Below are 18927 nucleotides of genomic sequence, written 5' to 3'. Positions count from 1 at the left end.
AAAAAAAAAATGCTCCAACATTCTGGTTAGGGGTTTGTTCAAATTATTTATATCATTTATTAATTGTTAGTTATTTTTATCATTAATAATAATGAATCAAAATATTATTATTTAATTATTAGTAGTATCAAACTTATTAAATTAAAGGGTTTATTCAATGTGCAGCATTATTCAATGTGTTGATGTAATTTCCACTGAAACAGGAAGACGGGTGGGACATGTCGAACAGCTCCTCCCCTTTTTAAAAGTAGCCAATAGCGTTTAGTTTATATCACAGTTCGGCCAGAGCCGCTGAGCTCGCTAAAGCCGCAGTTTCCTCCTGATCTCTAATGGTGTGTTCACACCGAACGCGAATTTAATTATTTGCGCGAGTGGATTACATACAAAGTCAATGCAAAGACGCGAATAGACGCATCATTCGCGCCGGGCGTTGCGAATGACGCGAATTGGGCGACGCGTTTGCCGCGAATGTCTTCCGCGCAAGTTGAAAAATTTGAACTCGAGCGAATGTTCAAGCGTCTAACTAGACGTGATAGACGTGTATTTGACGCTCTATTCGCGTTCGGTGTGAACACCATAACCGTTTCTCGTCCTAATCTTCTGTGCAGAATTCAAATGGGTCCGATACGCTTTCTGGTCTGTGCCGACTTGCGCGCATATGATCCGTTCTGTGCTATCGTGTCTCTGTACCGGAGCAGACTGTGCGCGCAGACTGTGTACTTGTTCCCTATCCCCTATATAGTGCACTATGTGCCATTCACCATGTAGAAAATAGTAAATGCGTGAACAAGTGACCGATTTCGGCTGCAACGTCTATTTAGAATGTAGGGGGCGGGACGCTTTAGATTCTAGAGAGCATTTGATTGGACAGAAAATCTGATGAAAGCTGAAGTGCAGAGTGATGTCATCAAAATTATTGATGCATTTTGGTGGAAATGAGAGACTGCAAGTTTAGAACGCTTATATCTTCTAAATGCAAATTTTGTCATTGTTTTGAAGCACACTTGCTTATACATAATAGTAAGGCTAACATATTTATAGTAAAAGTATTTTTTAATCTGAGACGAACGTCATTAACCATTGCGCTTGCGTCTCACGCATGGCACTGCATTCTAAAAACGCAGAGCTTCATTTTAAATAAGTTCAACATACGTTGTCTCTAGACCTAGCACTTTTTTTCGTTTTACTGATCTGCGTCTTTTAACCGGCTCGCGAGAACAAACCTCTTGCTGAAGCTCAAACGTGCTGCGTAACACACATGAATGAACCTCATTGGTTATTGCGGAAGTCTTTATGCTATGGTTGATAAATGTTTATATGTTAATAAAAGCCTAAATTAAATCTGTTCATCATATAAAGTGAGCAAATCTCTTCAGAAAATTTGGACTAAACCGATCTCTTTATGAACTTTTTGAAGTGTCAAAGTGGTAGTTGCATAGACTGTCAATGGAGGGACAGAAATCTCTCAGATTTCATTACAAATATCTTCATTTGTGTTTCGAAGATAAACGAAAGTCTTACGGGTGTGAAACGACATGAGGGCGAGTAATTAATGTCGGAATTTTCATTCTTATGTGAACTAACCTTTAATATAACCCAAATAGCTTAACATACTCTCCATTCTTTGTGTAAATAATTTCAGCCTTATTCATAGAAAAATGCATTGCATGACATAAAAATAAACAATATATTGATTTCTAAAGCCATTTTTTTGTAATGTAATAATTACACAATAATGTCTTTAAATGATCTTGATATGAGGACTTTCTCAGCAAATGTTGATATGCAATTCCTTTGATTAATTAATCAGTATATGATGTAATTAATCCGATTACATTTTATAAACGATTGACAGCCCTAGTAAATACATAATAATATTATGCCAACCTCGTCTTTAACCATATCAATATTTCAACAGTGATGTCATCATTTTTTTCAACCTAAAGTCTTTCTACCATTTTAATGGCAGTATTAACAATGTAAAAAGCTCTCCCCTTTGTTCTCAGTCATTTCAACCGTACATGGCTGTGAATCAAAGACTCCCGCAGTTGTCATCATAGCATGTTTTTTTTTATGCAGCTCCCTTCTTGAGGGAGAACAGATGGGTTTTTGCAAAGATGCTTCAAACGTTTTGATGGGATGTTTGACTAGTCCAGGTTTTATAATGTGCGTTACAGAATAAACCACCACAGATTTCTTAAAGAGCAATGAGAGACCTGCTTCTCCAGTTATAATAATTACACACACAGCACGGGTGGAAAAACACTATGCCTACTCCATTAAAACTTGGCTTTGGTTCCGTGTTACACACAACCTTTCTACTGACAAGTGACAACGCGCATCCCCATAAAATAGTCAATTAAAGCATGAATCCAGTGTAGTTAGGTTTAACTAATTGCTGAATCCAGTCACTGCAGGTCTGAGGCCGCAAAAAGGCCTTTGAAAAGCAAACGGAGCAGTTCATCACTGTCATTCTTGGTAATACACTCACTCTTTCCACTCTGGTCAAAAAAAAAAGTAGATCAGTTCCCATGGCAACATAGCACAGCAGGCTCCTGTTGACTAGCAGAATCATCACTGTAGGGGCATTGAGGAGAGATGCCTCATCCTCAGCAAGCCACAAGTGTGTCTGGCCATGCGCCATAGACCCAGCTCAAAGCCAACAAGGACAATAGCAGTTTTATGAATGAGAAGGCATAGGCTCTTTACCTCTGTGTATTAAGCCTATGGTCCAGACTGACGCATGTCTGCGTGCCCACATAAAACTAATCTGGTGTAATTCTAGCTTTAGAAATGTATTTATCTTGTAATTCTAGCTTTAGAAAATCTAATCTGCTTTTTTCGATATCTGTATTTCAGATGTTTAAGAAGGGCCATCGTGCCCGGAGCGAGTTCACATCATCAACGCTGAACTTGTTTGCACAAATTAAATCATTTTTTTGTTTAAATGTCCTTCTGGTCCTCAGGCACAGGCTACTGATACATTGCAGCATTTATAGAGAACACGGTTGGAATTGAAAGTGCCATGTTGATGTACCAGACATTTCAACACTCCAGTATCATTTTCAGGAGGAAAACATCTGCAGTGTGATGGGGTCAAAGGTCAAGAATATTAGGAACACATTCAACAAAAAATATTTCACCAGAAGGCAACCTACTTGGCTACTGTCACTGATATGGACTGAAAATCAAGTTGTATCATTATTATATGGCTCTCTCTAGAATACTTGCTTCTTGATCAGTTGCACCATTCACTAGTTCAATTTAAAAAAAAAAAATCCATAAAATATAACAGCTGTGATAACCAGAACTTTACACTCTTAAAAATAAAGGCTCCAAAAGGGGGTTTTCACAATAATGCCATAGAAGAACCGTTTATGGTTCCCCAAAGAAAACATTTTATTGAATGGAATTGTTCTCATATTTATATACGGACTCAACTTTTTTGTTCACATGGCACACTAGAGTCCGTTTGACGTTCTGTCATTTGGTATGAATGCGTCTTGGGTATGGTTCGCAACTTCACATTTTATATGAAAGCAATCCGTTCTAAATCATGGAAGTGTCGTGACGACGTATATTTTTTCAGAACTGTCAGCACAACAAAAACATAACCGCTAGTAGCCTACTCACTGTCCTTACGTTGATACTCATGTTCAGTGGTTTAGACCCAGAAATGAAAATAACAATGTGAAAAAGAAGGTAGAATTTAACCCAAGTTCAGACCAAACAACCAAACAAGTGTTATGGTGCGTCAAGTCATGTCGAAAAGATTGTGTTCAGCGCACACGAACGCCACCACAAAGTCGTAAATACGAGTGGGAAGCTCGGGATTTTCTTTAAGCCCCGATCTTTACGAGTTGGGGGCGTGTCTGTCTATAGCCTGGTTTCCATTACAGATTTGCGCAGAACTTTGCGATATTTTCTAAATGTCGTCGATAAAAAACTATTGCGAAATGACGGCTTTTCCATAAACCGATGTTATACGACTCATTTTAAATATAGACGTAGGCTCAACTATTGGCCGACGCTGGTCGTGTGTGTGATGCGTGTGACATACAACACAGAAGCTTTGCGCTGTTACACTACGTGAACTAACTCGAGGCCTACAGAGAAGGAAATTAATAGTTGAATAAAGTCTCTTTTTTTTTTTTTTTTTTGCACAAAAAGTATTCTCGTCGCTTGATAAACTTAAGATTGAGCCACTGTAGTCACTTGGACTATTTTAACGATGTCTTTAATAACTTTTCTGGGCCGGCAAGTTTCGATCCCTTAAGAAGCCTATGGAGGAGTGATCCAGCTCTCAGATTTAATCAAAAATATCTTAATTTGTGTTCCGAAGATGAATGAAAGTCTTACGGGGTTGGAACAACATGAGGGTGAGTAATTACTGACAGAATTTTCATTTTTGGGTGAACTATCCCTTTAACGGTGACATTGTCAGACTTTTTATTTACAACAAAATAAATTCCCTAAACAAAATATAATAGCATTGTAATAACAATAACGATAAAGTTTACACGGGCTTCATAAATAAATATATATATATAAAAAAAAAACGTTTAAAAGCAAAACACAACTGATGCACTTTCTTCATTTTCTAGAAGTAGAGTTTCAAAACCTTGTGTAGTTAAGAGAAGGCACGCCGCCATCTTGCACCGATGAAAGTGACTTGAACGCACCTAGTAAACACAAATAGTAAATTATTTGTAAAACTAGTAAATACGAACTTCCCAGGAATACTGACCTTGAACCAAGTGACTGTTTTCCTCCATTTAAAGACTAATTATAACAGGAACCAATAGAATTCGAGTGCGGGCTGTAAAGGAGATATTTAATTGGCTACTGAATAAATAGTCCTACATCCCTTCACTGAAGCATCTCGTTCGTGAACTAATTAAATAAACAATACATCTCGTTTGTCAACCATAGACATAAAAAATACAATATTTTATATGTCTACATAGACATATACAATATTGTATTTTTGTTGTTGATAGCAAACTGAATTAAAAAAACATTTCGTTTAGGAACGAACTGAATGAACAAAATATCCCATCTTGTTTGTAAAAGATATTAACGAATCAGCCATCTCGTTCTCGAACTTTTAGCAAATCGAAGTAACCTGCAGAAAACGTAATTGAACGAATCCGTGAAGCGTTTTGTATCCTAATCAAAAGATTCGAGATGAATCACAATCTCCAAATTCCTTCACCTCAGCCACTTGGTGATTTTTGCGAGTGCGCAAAATCACCAAGAACTGAAAATGAATGAAAACGTCTGAGGAGCGACAGACCACAGCACTGCAGCACTGAATGCCCTGGTCAGACGTCACATGCTGTTTATACACAATGCTTTAGATTAGATAGAGTGATGTAGGGCTACGGCTACCTGCATCTTGTTTTTGTCTGAGAGCTGTTGCTGTGTCTGTTTTGTTCACGGTCACAGAAAACAGACACAACAACAAACACACAAGTGGTTAATATCTAAACAAATAGTATATGGTCTGTATTTTAATGTGATAAGGTTTTCATAAGACCGAGTTTTTATTCCGCATTGCGTTTAACAATTAACCTCCAAACAATACTTCGTTTGAAATGATTCGAAATCCAAACGTGCCGTTTCAGAACATTCAAATTAAACATAAAAACACAACACCTTTTTTTAGAAAGGTTTTGAAGCTGGACACTCAAACAGGTTGTCCACAAAATAACCCAAAAATATCTCACCGTTTATGGCAAATATGGACGGAACCAGGAGCAATGTAATTCCAACAGATATCAGACACTTGGTCCACACACCGTGCAGGTCAACATATTTTCGGCACAAGGACAAGCCTATCCAGTCCGACATGCCTTGGGTTCCAGCGTTGCCATTCCCGCTATTGGAGCCCAAAATGTAGAAATCGTTACGCGCATTTCTTGGGGCCATCGGGCTAGAGATAAATTCAGCAATAGGCCGAAAGGTCCCGAAAAAGACATTTGATCTATCCTTTACAGTTCCTTAGACTGAGGTCTTCTCTCCACTGTTTTTCTGCTCTATGTCAGCATTGAAACTTTAAGGCGATGCGTCTGCAAAGCGCATTCAGAATCATCCGTGACCACCACATCAATCACCCGCGCGTTATAACAGCAGGTTATCTAGCACGCTTCATGAAACGAATATTCAGCATAGGAATCCATGAGCGTCAATCCTATAATCCCGCTATTATATTAATGATGCTGCGACGGAAAATCGGCTGCTTTTGATTGGGAAAAAAGACCGCGTCTCCAAGCGAGTGTATGCAGGCAAACTGGTGATGAGGCAGGCGCGTTATAAGGACTGATGAACAAGAGGAAGACGACCTCTGCTGGGTTTACATGAGGATGACTGCTGCTCATGGATAGGCCAATGCAAACATTGTCCATCGACATCATGCTGTCTGCTGTTGTGGGAAATTCTACGAAATTCCTTTGGATTTTATATATTACCAGACTTTTTTATACTGCCTTTAAGTGGTAAAAAAAAAATAGCACCGTATATCTAAAGCAAAATTATCATTAAACTAATATGTAATCTTATAGCATTGATATATGTCTATAAAGCAAGGGGTTGACAGTTTCAAAGTTAATTTTGAACTCATGTCATAGTTAAAATAACGTTAACAACAATCTGTTAAGTTAAATGTTACAGTTAAAATATAGGCCTACACGTGTTATACTCAACTAAAAAGTGGACGATGTAAGGGAATTGCAGCAATAATTTGATTTGCAAATAAATAACCGGGTATTAAAATATGTGTACTTACTAAAGAGATTTTAGCAGAATAAATGTCCTTGTATAGGCTACTTATAAGTAGGCCTATCTGTTACATAACAACCGGAAGCAACGATATAAAACGTCATACAAAATGTGTGATTCCATCCGCATGATGGCGCAATTTCGTCAGTTTCAAACTTAGGTTTTTTGTTCGTTTTTTTTGGCCTGGTACAAGATTATATTTTTGTTTAGAATTAAAATAGTATAAAAACAATGATGTAAATAGACATTTAAATATAATCTTCAGAAGATAATCTTATTTGTGATAAGAAATTTTAAACAAGTGTTTTCAACAAAAAAAGCATGCATCAAGCTAAGAACATATCACATTCTTCATGTTCTCAGTTGTCTTAAAGATTTCTTTAAATAAAGACAAACAAACATTGTGTGCCCGCAGCAATATATATTTTAATTCAAAGTGAATTTTGACAATACACCATAATTTCTTTAATTTGACACTCACCAATAGTCACCAGGAAAACCCGCTTTCTGTGACAAAGTACATAAGGCTTGGTCACATATAAATCACTGAGAACTAGAGAGAAATACGACCGCAAACTGTAAGAGACATTACATCAAAAAAACAAAACAAAAAAGATTCCCAGTCCTCATATAGTGAATATTGCACAGTGCAGTGGCTACATGGCAAACTAATGTAGCATAGAAATCAAAAGCAAACAGAAATCAGAAAGCCACAAAAAAATGTACAAATATGAAAACAGTAACAGTTCAGATTTAGTCAATCAAGTCTGTTTGCTCTTAAGTCTAAATATTATCCGATAACTTGCAGTGAGATTTAACTTTTACTAAAATATAATCTGCAGAGGAGTTAAAAATAGATCTAAAGCAATCCAACCCAAATCCTACGGCAAGTGTTACACAGTAGCACATATGACAAATACAAGGACCCTGAATTAACTGTACAAGAAGATCTAAAAGAAAAAAAAAACAGGAATCAAAGAAAGCAAAAACTGTTTGGTTTGGGAGTTTCAAAGACATTTCAACTTTAGTTTCGTTTGCAGATCCCTCTGTCCTTCACGTTTACGCCAAGTTTCACTCTTATTAGGTTGGTAGACCTTGTTAGAAGTAAAACATTTCGAGAATGTTTACTTGCAGTCAATTAATGAAAAGAATTCATATGATGTGCGCATGAGTAGCAATTTAGTACTCATCTCTATTCTCTAGTGCTACATGCTAAATGTAAAATATAGGGTCATAATGCGAGGTACAACACCATATTTTGGACTGTATCTCCATGAAGTCGGCTATGCTAAAGCAATAAATTCTGATCACGTCCTGTGAAACAAAGGGCAATGTTCATTCTACTTTACAAATGGTGGTTTACATTCACAGTGTATCATGTAAAGCTTCCCAAATACAAGAAAACCGTGTCTTGGGCGTTTAGTCAGCATAATAATAATAATAACAACAATCCCTGATATCATTTCATTATTGTTTTGCTGCTGTTGTTGGTCATAAAAATATAAATTAATCAAGCATGATTGGATTTCCTTTCCACGATTTTGAGAAACAAACATCCATTTTTCACCTTACAGGTGATTACTGCATTGCATGAGTATCAAGTTACACTCGCTATTGGTTATCAGGTTATCAACATCCAACAGGATTACGATCTACTTTTGAGCAACTGGTCGGTAACAGCACTTCAGTTATGACTATCAAACACTGCAGTTACACTTTCATCCCTCGGTCAAGCATGAAAGCGAGGAAGAGGCTGGCAGGCAGTGTTTGAAAAAGGGATATAAAGGTCTGAAGCACATTTCAAAGGCACTAAAGCAGTGTCGCTCGCTTTTAAGAGCAGGGACCGGTGCGAGAATGAACACACCTATATAGAATCGCCCACAAAATGAGAATGGGTGCCCTAACAACTCCTGGTTTTCAGAGTTAGCGAACAGTCCGCCTTAAAACATAAGCAAAACGTGCATTCTGTATCGTGTGGTGTGTTTTTTTCAATTTCTTAATACATGAATATACCTGATACACCTTTTTGTGTGCATTTCAATGTAAAATTATAATAAGGGGGAAAATGAAATCAAATCAAAATTCTAAGCACTGTAGTTAAGATGAGACGCCCAAATGCGATTTTTTTTTTTTTTTGCCCAGCCCTACATTTTGTCTAGCTTATCAAACGTATCAAGTGCTAATAGCATTACTAAAATTAATATTTTGAAATGGTGAGATGAGTGGGTCATTGAATACAGAATTTAAACAAATCAAAACAAAAAGTTAAATCAATCCTGCAAGCTATGCTTTAACAAAATGCAAATATACGTACTAAGATAGATATACACCAATATGCATCTAATACGTAAGATTAGCCCCAAGATAACAACAGATAAAACACTGATGCAAACGAAACGTAAAATACAAAACCCACGCACACAAAAACCCAAATCTCCATTACTTGCAATACAGTAGTTACAATGACACTTCAAAAAAAGAAAGCAAAACAGAGAGAGGCATTAAAATGCTTCTGATGCCAGTCAGTACGGTAAAACCCAAAACAAACTAACAAACAAACGGAAAAAAAAAATCATCTCACTTCTATTTCAAGGTAATTAGACATATATAAAAATAAGAAGGCTAAGAACAAAGTTAATCATCTAATTTCACAGCTATTATGAAGTGGCAATCAGTATATAGCAGCTTATCTATGATACATTCAAGAATAAATGAAACAGTCATAACTTGCCCGAAAAAGCTAAACATCAACCTCAACATTTTTACATAGATTTTTCTGTTAAATACGGCCTCAACTACACTACGTTCGAGGTCTACGCTAAAACAGTAGCTACTCTGCTTAAGAAAAGAATTACTGTCTTTGGTGTAGCGAAAGCATCATTATGAAAGAATGCACCTAATGAAAAACTCAAATCTAAAAAAGAAAAGAAAAGAAATTCACACAGAAAAAAAAAGCTATTTCTCCCTGACGGAATGTATGAAATAAAAACAGCCAGCGTCAAAAAAAGCAATTAAATGGTGAGAGAGGGCATACAAAATCCAATCTTTTCACATGCATCTATAAAGAAAATTGCACACGATCAACTCTCGTCTTATAAAGCACTGAATACTCCAGCAATGATAGACTTTACAGTTGGATACTCAATACTGAATAATTCTGCACAAAGCAAACATGAAACCATACAACATCATCAAAGAGCTATCTGCTGATACAAGTCCAACACCGATAACACTTCTAACTCTAAAAATTAACATAGAACTGATGGAAAGAAAACGAAAAACACACCCCGAAAACTATGGATTGTATTGCAGTTTCATTAAACAGTGTAAATACTATTAGATTAGAAACAGATTATCAAATATGAAAGTACTCAAACGTTTCTATACATAGTTCATCGGCCTCTGCTACGGCGAAGCACGTTATACTCGAAAAATCGAACTCTGCTACCACTCAGCGTAATACATCCACCTGTAAATACCACACGCAAAAGGACTATCGCTTCAGAATAATGCGCAAATCATCTAAGGCGTTAAACAACACATTTCGCCCTGTACAAAAGGTCAAATCATGAGCCTGATCATGCATTCGGCAGGCGTAAATAGCCAATCAGGTGAGATTTTGACGGTTTTAAACATGAGACCCATTAGGGCGTGTTTGGTTGGACACCCAAGCCGCTTTCCGAACAAAAACTCCTGTCGAGAGCCTAAGAGATTAATTAAATAATGATAAATGACACCGAAGTAGAGATTATGCAAGTCAACGAATACACAAATGCACCAAGCTCGAAAAACAAAACAAAACTAAAAGATCTATGAAACAGCCCTAATATAAAAATCACAAATAACGATTGAAAATGTTTCAAGTGCTGCAGTCCGGTACACGCATGACTGCACGTAGGACTCGGGGTAACTTGCAACAACATGTATTTTAAGGCACTGTTTATTGAACCCCAAGGATTCAATGCAGCAAGTCTTACAACATATACACAGAGGGTGAAAAGCCCCCTCCCCCTTTTTGAAGTCCAACATTGGTTTTTGCCCATGCAGAGACATGCAGTGTGACAGAACCTTTTCAACACCGGTCTAAAAGAGAGAGACTTAACACTGAAGAGCATGGGGCTACTACGGAAAAATACAGACAGGTAACACCGGGTCACCACAAGGGGGACTCGCACGCACACTGGAGACAGGGATGGCTTGAACGAGAGTCACTGTGTCTATTACACACGTCAGAAGGCAATATCGAAAAATAGCCTAGGGGAACTGCTGCGGCCCTCTGCCGAGGGTTTCACGACTAGGGATTTTGTTGTATCAAATGTGCAAAAACACATTAAAAGTGAGTTGTGTTCAATCCACACACTCGCTCACGCATCCATTTGTTTGTTTTATTCTCCATGATATCTGTAAAGCTTGATTTGCATCATCATCAAACTTTATAAGGAAAGGAAATGAAAAGAAAGATGTCGCGGCTCAGTGCCGGCTGCGTGCGCGTGGCTGCCGCGGGCTCCAGCTCAGATGTATGGGTACTGACTGAGTTTGCTGGGGCTGAGGGGGAAGCCTGCGTAGACGGGCGACGCCACATAGGAGTGCGGGTGAAAGAGGGCTTTGAACTGGCCCTGCGGAAGCAGGGTGGGGGAGGGCAGCAGCCTGTGGTTGATGCCTACGCTGATGCCCTGGTGGTGCACCAGGCTGTAGGCAGGCTGCAAGACGGGCCGAGGGCCCGGTGGTGGGCACGGTGAAGGCAAGAGGTGGGCCACGGGCGCGGAAGGTGGATAGGAGAGGAGGGCGGGAGGTGGTGGGTGGCCGGCCGAGTGTGTGGGGCTGCCATGGGGAAGCGGGAAGGTGTGGCCGTGCACCGTGGGTGGGATGAAGGCCTGCGGTCTGCGCGGCTGCCGGTAGTTGCCGTTCCACTCCTTGTGGCAAGAGCCGTAATGCTGGACCTGAGCGGGGACGAAACAAAACAATGTCAATTTTGTTCCAACATTTTAAATATCAACTTCATTAACTTCCCAGTTTGGACAATTCCTATTAAAGCGGACTAAATTAGAGAAGTCTAGCATTTGTCACCAGAGAGAAGATATTTTTACTGGAAGATTGTGTAGACATTTTGATTGAAAATTACAGTCAAAAAAGTCAACTAAATAAACATGCAGGGACAAACATTCACAATAAAAATCTATAACATGCATTTACTAAATATATAGGGTAACATTTCATGCTGACTTTAAAATAGGAAGTTGGGTGGCTCATTTTTTAAAAATTGTATTAAATACTTGGTAGTCAATTGCAGGCACTATTAGTGGTTGGGACACTCATTCTAAAGCATTTGGTTGGACAAATCTGTGTAGCACAGGATGAGTCATCAATATTTTTTGGTACATTTAGATATGTAAAAAATATGCTTTTTTGTTTGTTTAAAAAATAGTTACCAGACAAACTAAAAGACACAAAATGTCAATTTTGGATTTCATAAGGTCCTTAACTGAATCTTAAATAAAAAGCAAAACATTTGAATCCATGTACTGTTTGGGAACTAAAAAAATGTTTTGGAACAGACTCAGTGTATGGTTTCATTCAACATCAGCATTCACAATGTTTATTTTAATTAAATAATTAATTTAGTATAATCTACAGAGCTTTTCTCTACGTTTTCAATTTGTACAGTATTACCGAGAGAAGTCAAAGAGAGTTAAAACCGACAGACCTGGCCAAAGCCTAGCGGCTGTGGCTGGAATGAAGAGCTCAGTTTCTGCTGGCGGGGCAGCGTGGGCGTGGAAAGGTGGCTCAGTCGTCCTGGGCCGCAGCGACCTCTGGACTGGCAGGAGGATTCGAAGACTGCAGAAAGCAGAAAAGACCAAAAAATGAGTGATCAATAGATAAAAGGGATAGAATGAAAGGAGGATAATTAAAATGCAAAACTTCAGCTAATAGAAATTAACATTTGCAGTTTGGCACAAGAACTGCAACTTGTACGAACTGAATTGGCTGACGTTCTGTTTACAAGAAAGTGATTTAAACATTAGAAAAAAAAACAAGTACAAACTTTGAGGTTGAAAAAAATAAAAACTGAGGACCTACCAACTTATAAATAAACTTAGATAGCAATGTATCTAAAACAGAAACTCTCCTCAAACTTTCCATGGACACCCCAAAACGGTAACGTGCCATGAGAAGCTTCTGAAAGAGTTTACCACTCCAGCAATATTTCTTTCATAGCATGCGTTGAAAACAAAGCATTGGCTCCATCTAGGAAGCAGGAAAGATATGCTTTGATACGAAAGGGGGAGGCCGGGAATTGTTTTTCCAAAAACAAGTAAAGAAATTTAGGGCAGTCAACACGCAGAGTAAAAATGAATACAGGAATGAAAAGATCACAGGTATGGGAGAGGAAGCTCAAACCGAAAGGGTCACTCAACACTGGGATGTCGCGCACAAGACACAGGGTCGCAGTGCACGTTATACCCATAATCACCTGCGATAGCCTCTGTGACAACTTCCTGTTTCTCTCCTATGACCTGTAAAGTAGACATTGGCTGTGACCACACTAAAAAAAACTGGTTGTGCAGAAGGAACTTTGTATTAATAGCCCAATTTTAGACTGGAAAAAAGTCCATTCAGAGAAACCAGTCTGTATACCACACAAAAACAATTTCACAAAACAGCAACAGTTCAACAGTACGGAATGAAGCAAGTCGGTTTATATTTTTACCACGCAGCCATGTAAAAATCTGAGCTGTGGATGTAAATGGGATGCAAATAGCACTTCAAGAAACAGTTGTACATTGAACCTGCACAAGACAAAGGACCATTACAGGTTTGACAAAAGTTGAGCTATTTTCTATTTAGTTTCTTGAGGTATGATGGCACAGAAAATTATTTTGGCCATCCTTCATTTAGTACAAAACTTGTTTGTTGTAATGCACTGTGCACATACAACGGAAGTCTATTTAGCATAGCACTAGGATACAAGTTTAACATTTCTTTTTTTCTTTTCTTTTTTTTTACATTATCCCCCAGTTTCACAGACAAGGCTTAAGCTAGTCTTAGACTCAAATGCATGTTTGAGCTGTTTTAACTGAAATCAACTTGCCATTGTTTTGTCTCAAGATGCACACCAGTAATGTTTTTTTCTTTCTAGGGCACATATTTAAAAGCTACTTAAATACCCCAATTGAACTCAGGCCTAATTCTAGTTTAGTCTAAGCCATGTCTGTGAAACCAGGCCATTATGTTTTATTACAAAAAGGGTAAGAAAGTGCTTGTCTGTGCAAAGTTATAATCCAATCCAAACTCATGTCATGCAAAGTAAACTTTAGTAAAGTAAAAGTAAACACACAATACACACACAAATAACACAAAGGGAGATGAGATACACTACCGTTCAATTTTTTTTTACTCTTTAAATGTAACTTATATTCAGCAAGGACACATTAAACTTAAAAACATTGCCATTAAAAAAAAATGCTGCTCTTTTGAACTTCTAATTCATTGAAAAATTAAAAAAAAAATTAAAAAGGCATCACGATTTCCACAAAAATATGAAGCTGCACAACTGTTTTCAACATTGACAATAAGAAATGTTTCTTGAGCAGCAAATCAGCATATTAGAATGATTTCTGAAGGATCATGTGACACTGAAGACTAGAGTAATGATGCAGAAAATACAACTTTGCATCACAAGAATAAATTACATTTTAAAATACATTAAAAAAGAAAATAGTAATACTGTCAAATATTATTACTATTTAAAAGCTGGTTTTATTGAATTTTTGATCAAATAAAAGCAGCTTTGGTAAAAAAAAAAAATTGGTAAAAAAAGTTGTAAAAAATATGACCAACTCTTTTTTTAAATGGTAGTGTAGCTATCTGCAAAGTATTGTTTACATGAAGCAAACTCCACTGGCAGGAATTACACCTTTTAGTAGCACTTTAACAGCATGGAAAGATAAAAGGTTGATTTAGATGACACACGCTTCAGCTCAGATGAATTCAATGCCCCATAGACTTCCACAGTAACAGTTAAATTTTGTGTTGCTTTTATTCAATCTAAAGGACAAGTTGAAATGATTTCCTGTAATAACCGACAGCCTGTATGAAACCTAAAACATTATTTCAAGAAAACATAGGCAACAACTACTGTTTCACTAAAACTTTATATGTTTCTGAAGGTCTACAACTGGAGTTATTCTTCAACATATGGCCAGTCCATACCTGTGTGGTGCTCACTGTTGGGATGATGGTTATTGTTCAGCACTCTCATGGGCGGCACCACCACGGTCCTCACCGCAGGTTTATTCAGCCTTGTGTCAGGGTGTCCACGTCTGGCCTGGGGTTCCTGGTTCTGGTTCTGATTGGTCAGGAAATGTCTTTCGGGGAAGGGGCTGTCGTGGGGCCCTAAGGAGGAGTCTGAAGGGGGCGAGCCGTCTACTGTTTCACACCCACTTTCATGGCCGTCATCTTCTGATATACTGCAGTAGGGCACAGGAGGGAAAGAACATCAAAATACATACAGACTCAACCTCACCTCACAGTTCTACTGGTGTTAAATATAAAATGCCATACCTGCTGGGTCTTTTGCATGGAGAAGGGCTGGATTGTGCCGAGGCTGAGGAGCTGGTGCTGAGACTGCTATCAGGACTGCTGAGGGAACACACTCGCTCCATGTTCAGAGAGCCTGTGCATGCTTCACACTCTGGACTGCCCTTACACCTGTCAAAGACACATGCCACTCAATTTAGCAACAAGAGCCATATTATGCATGCAAGCTAAACAGAATTAAAGTCCACAACTGACAATATTTTCTAGTAGTGTTTTATTTAGTAGCATTTTATTTCCCTGAAATCTACCTAGAATGTTAGTTAAGATGTTTTACACCATAATTTAGCCATAAATAACCATTAAATACCTCGCACTGAATTATTTTCTTATGCAGCTTTAAGAGCTCTATATGCAAATTACTTAGTTTACTTGCAAATAGATTAACCAATCATAACATAAGTCAGACTCACACCACCCCGGTCTGAATACTGAATATACACTACTTTTCTGTTGGAAAGAATTTATTGTTTTATTTAGCATGGATGCATTAAATTGATTAAACATGACTTTTGGACGGTGATGAATGTTGATTTGTAAACGTGAGTACATATTGAGGGTTAAACTCACTTATTAAGAGAGCACCTCTGTGCTTGTTCCTCTTCATCTGTGCTGCTGCTTATACTAATAACGCTAACCACCGGACTGGGCGACTCTCTGATGATGATAGACTCTCGTTGCTGATTGGCCACTGCTGTCTTATAGCAGCCCTCTTCCTCCACCTGCTCCGGTTCCTGCTTCACTTGGGCCTGCACTGCTCTGTCAGGAGAACTCTGCTGTTGCTCCGCACTCGCCATCCTGTTCGCCATCTTTGGTGACGGACACACTGAGGGCTGTGTGTCCGTGTAGTGCGAGACATTCATACTCCTAAAAAGCAACAAGAATTAATATATTTATCTCCACTCTCCCCTTCGGCTAAATGTTATGGATCCTTTTCACCTAAATAAAATGATGTTAATAGCTTTGGAAGTGCGTCACAGTCTGTGAAAAGGATCCATTTAATCAAAACCGAATTAAACTAACAAGAGTATCATAAGTTTCGAATAGAGGCCAAGGCATCTCGCAGGCTTTTTGAGACCCTGCCAATGACTGTAGGCTGTTGCTCACCTGTTCTGGCTGGGTTTGTTCCTCTTGTTAGATGCAGGCTGAGGCCAGACCACATGAGCGATGCCAATGTTTATAGGCTGATGGGCTGACACAGCCATTTGGCTGGGAACAATAGCCTGGGTCATCACCGAACTGTAATGGCTGCTGTGTGGCCGCACTTTCCTTTAACAAAGAAAACAACAGTCACCGAAATGCTTAAGAGGTCATGTCAGCGCATGATTTTTAAGGCGCAGCTCCTTCTTGATGATCTTACCCCCAGTCTCCTCTCCTCTGCGGTCCAACGACAGTATCGGATGCCAAGCTCGTAGCAGGTGGTGGGACCTGCTGCCAAGCTGGCACTAGGATCTGTGGAGTTCTGTTGGACCACGGCTGCTGAAAGGTCAAGAAAGGACAATGCTGAACCTTTGTAATGTATCTTGCTTCGTGTTAAATATCAAAACTGGTACGTCAAGATGGATAACAACCCTTGGCAGATTTCCATTATTTTTCCCCGGTATCTTGTGAAATAGGCACTTACTTGTGCTATAACTCCTGGTCTCATGGGTAAGGGCTGAATAGCTGGGGCTTGGGTCACCAGAGGAAGAGTGTTCTCCATTCTAACCGAATATCCTCCCGGCTGATTTGGGTTTGAAGGGATTCCTGTAGAATCAAACAACCAAATTAACGTCTCCATGTGGTTTCTGCCAAAATAAAATCCTGATGGTTTTAAAATGAAAAAATTAAGACAAGCATAAATATAAGAATTGTCATTTTTATAGTTGTATTGTAAAACAATTATTTATTATTATTGTAATTAAATTATATTTATTTTTATTATACAGTGAAATATTTGTAATATTTATTATTACTAAATAATGGAAATATGTATTATTTTGCTTAATATTTTAAATTAGTAGTAGTAATAACAATAGTCATTTAATTTTAGAGTACAATTATAATTAATCATTTTATAGTCATATTGACATAAATCACAACACTTTTGCCCAAATTGTTGCTCCCTACAATCAAGCACTCTTTAACACATTTTTTTAAAGATTAAAAGTGCCCTCGTGCATCCCTAGTTCAAATTATTATGTGCAGCCCACTAGAATGTGAATATGCAGTACCTTGAAGAGCAGGAGGGCATAGAATGAGCGCCTGCTGAAAGGAGTCGTTACACCCAAACTGGGAACTTCCTGTCTGGATGGGAATTCCAGGATGCACCACAGGTGGAGCAGACGGCGGCAGAGTCTAAATGGAAAGGTAAATAGATTAATCTCAGAAATAATCTGTCGTTGTCTTCTTGCTTGCACTTAAACCCTGAGCACTTTTCAGAGCATGCTGTTTTACCTGAGAGTGGACAGATGGCATTTTGTTGAAGGCGACAGTGATATTTGGAGCACTTGGAAGAGTCACAGGCTTCATGAGTGGGGGTGCTTTGTTGCGGTTGAGAGTATCGTAAATGCTTCTTGAGTGACACACATCCATGATGTGGAAACAGGACTGGACACTGTTGGAAACAAGCAAACGATTTCTCGAGAATGACCACACAAAATAGACAACAGTCCATGAAATTGCCATTAAAAATGTCTGGACATACTGGTTGCAATGGGGGAAATCCATCAGGTGCTGCATAGTGACAAAAGGGTGATTAAGTGCATCTGAAGGGGCGATTCTCTGATCGGCATCAATCATCAGCATCATCTTCAGCAGGTCCACGAATTCTCTCCTGTCAGCTTTCTCCGCCAACTGGTCACAGCCCTCCATGTTAAGCACAAGATTCACCTAATAAATTAATAGAAAAAATACAAATACTTAAATACGTTAAAACAATAAAAACAATTATTATCATTACTTCTACCACATACAATAATAATATTTTTTATTGCTGTTATGCGATTAATAACTGTCATTATTATTATTGTATAAAATAAATGATTAACAAAACTAATATTATTATTAATGATTAAATTATGATATGCAATATTATATATTACAATATAGTATTAACTATATTATTATATTTTTATATTATTTGATAAACACTTTTCTTGATTTCATATGCAAAAACAAGATGCAAGATTAATGAGGTCTTACATGTCCAATGTCATCCAGACAGCTAAAAATGTACTTCCTCGCCTCCTTGGACTTCAGTCCTGTTTCGGTCTCATGTTCTTCAGTCGTCTGCAGAAACAGGAAGTGTGTTTGAAGTCATTACATAAGAAATTCACATCAAAACTTTAAGCAGAGCAGACAGTAACTCAATCCAGAGAGCTATGCTGTTTATGACAGCAATGTCTGGTTAAGTGGATGAGAAATGGACCCTTGCCTTCAATCTCCAGGTTGCGTACGGTGAATCGGACTCCTTGCAGAAGAATCTGGCCGTCTTCGTCCCCACATTCAGAAGCTGCTCACCTGGTAACCCTTGAGTTTGAGAGATGTAACGAATCTGCAGAGATGTTTTCA

At 38.3% G+C, this 18927-nt stretch overlaps 2 protein-coding genes across 6 annotated transcripts in view; both read right to left on the bottom strand.

Moving 5' to 3' along the window:
• kiaa1549la (KIAA1549-like a) overlaps positions 1-6309 on the bottom strand; it is a 48781-nt gene extending 42472 nt beyond the window's left edge. For all 4 annotated transcript variants that reach the window (XM_056250894.1, XM_056250896.1, XM_056250895.1 and 1 more), the window contains exon 1: positions 5730-6309. In XM_056250894.1, the coding sequence (XP_056106869.1) occupies positions 5730-5931 (202 nt within the window). In that variant the 5' untranslated portion in view covers positions 5932-6309. The remainder of the gene's footprint in view (positions 1-5729) is intronic.
• Positions 6310-7181: 872 nt separating this feature from the next.
• Positions 7182-18927, bottom strand: part of hipk3a (homeodomain interacting protein kinase 3a) — a 41109-nt gene continuing 29363 nt past the window's right edge. Inside the window, exons 4-16 of one of the 2 annotated variants that reach the window (XM_056250899.1) lie at positions 18791-18910; positions 18559-18645; positions 18062-18246; positions 17812-17971; positions 17589-17712; positions 17000-17121; positions 16736-16854; positions 16483-16644; positions 15946-16242; positions 15343-15489; positions 14992-15248; positions 12485-12615; positions 7182-11720 (exon numbers count right to left, since the gene is read on the bottom strand). In XM_056250899.1, coding sequence (XP_056106874.1) covers positions 11292-11720; positions 12485-12615; positions 14992-15248; positions 15343-15489; positions 15946-16242; positions 16483-16644; positions 16736-16854; positions 17000-17121; positions 17589-17712; positions 17812-17971; positions 18062-18246; positions 18559-18645; positions 18791-18910 — 2340 coding nt within the window. In that variant the 3' untranslated portion in view covers positions 7182-11291. The remainder of the gene's footprint in view (positions 11721-12484; positions 12616-14991; positions 15249-15342; positions 15490-15945; positions 16243-16482; positions 16645-16735; positions 16855-16999; positions 17122-17588; positions 17713-17811; positions 17972-18061; positions 18247-18558; positions 18646-18790; positions 18911-18927) is intronic. The other variant, XM_056250900.1, reaches the window with a different exon arrangement.

Source organism: Rhinichthys klamathensis, unplaced genomic scaffold, assembly GCF_029890125.1.
Source record: "Rhinichthys klamathensis goyatoka isolate OS25496 unplaced genomic scaffold, OSU_Roscu_1.1 h1tg000076l_1, whole genome shotgun sequence".
NCBI lineage: Eukaryota > Metazoa > Chordata > Actinopteri > Cypriniformes > Leuciscidae > Rhinichthys > Rhinichthys klamathensis.
The sequence above is the reverse complement of the archived record's forward strand: the minus strand, read 5'-3'. Positions and strand labels throughout refer to the sequence as shown.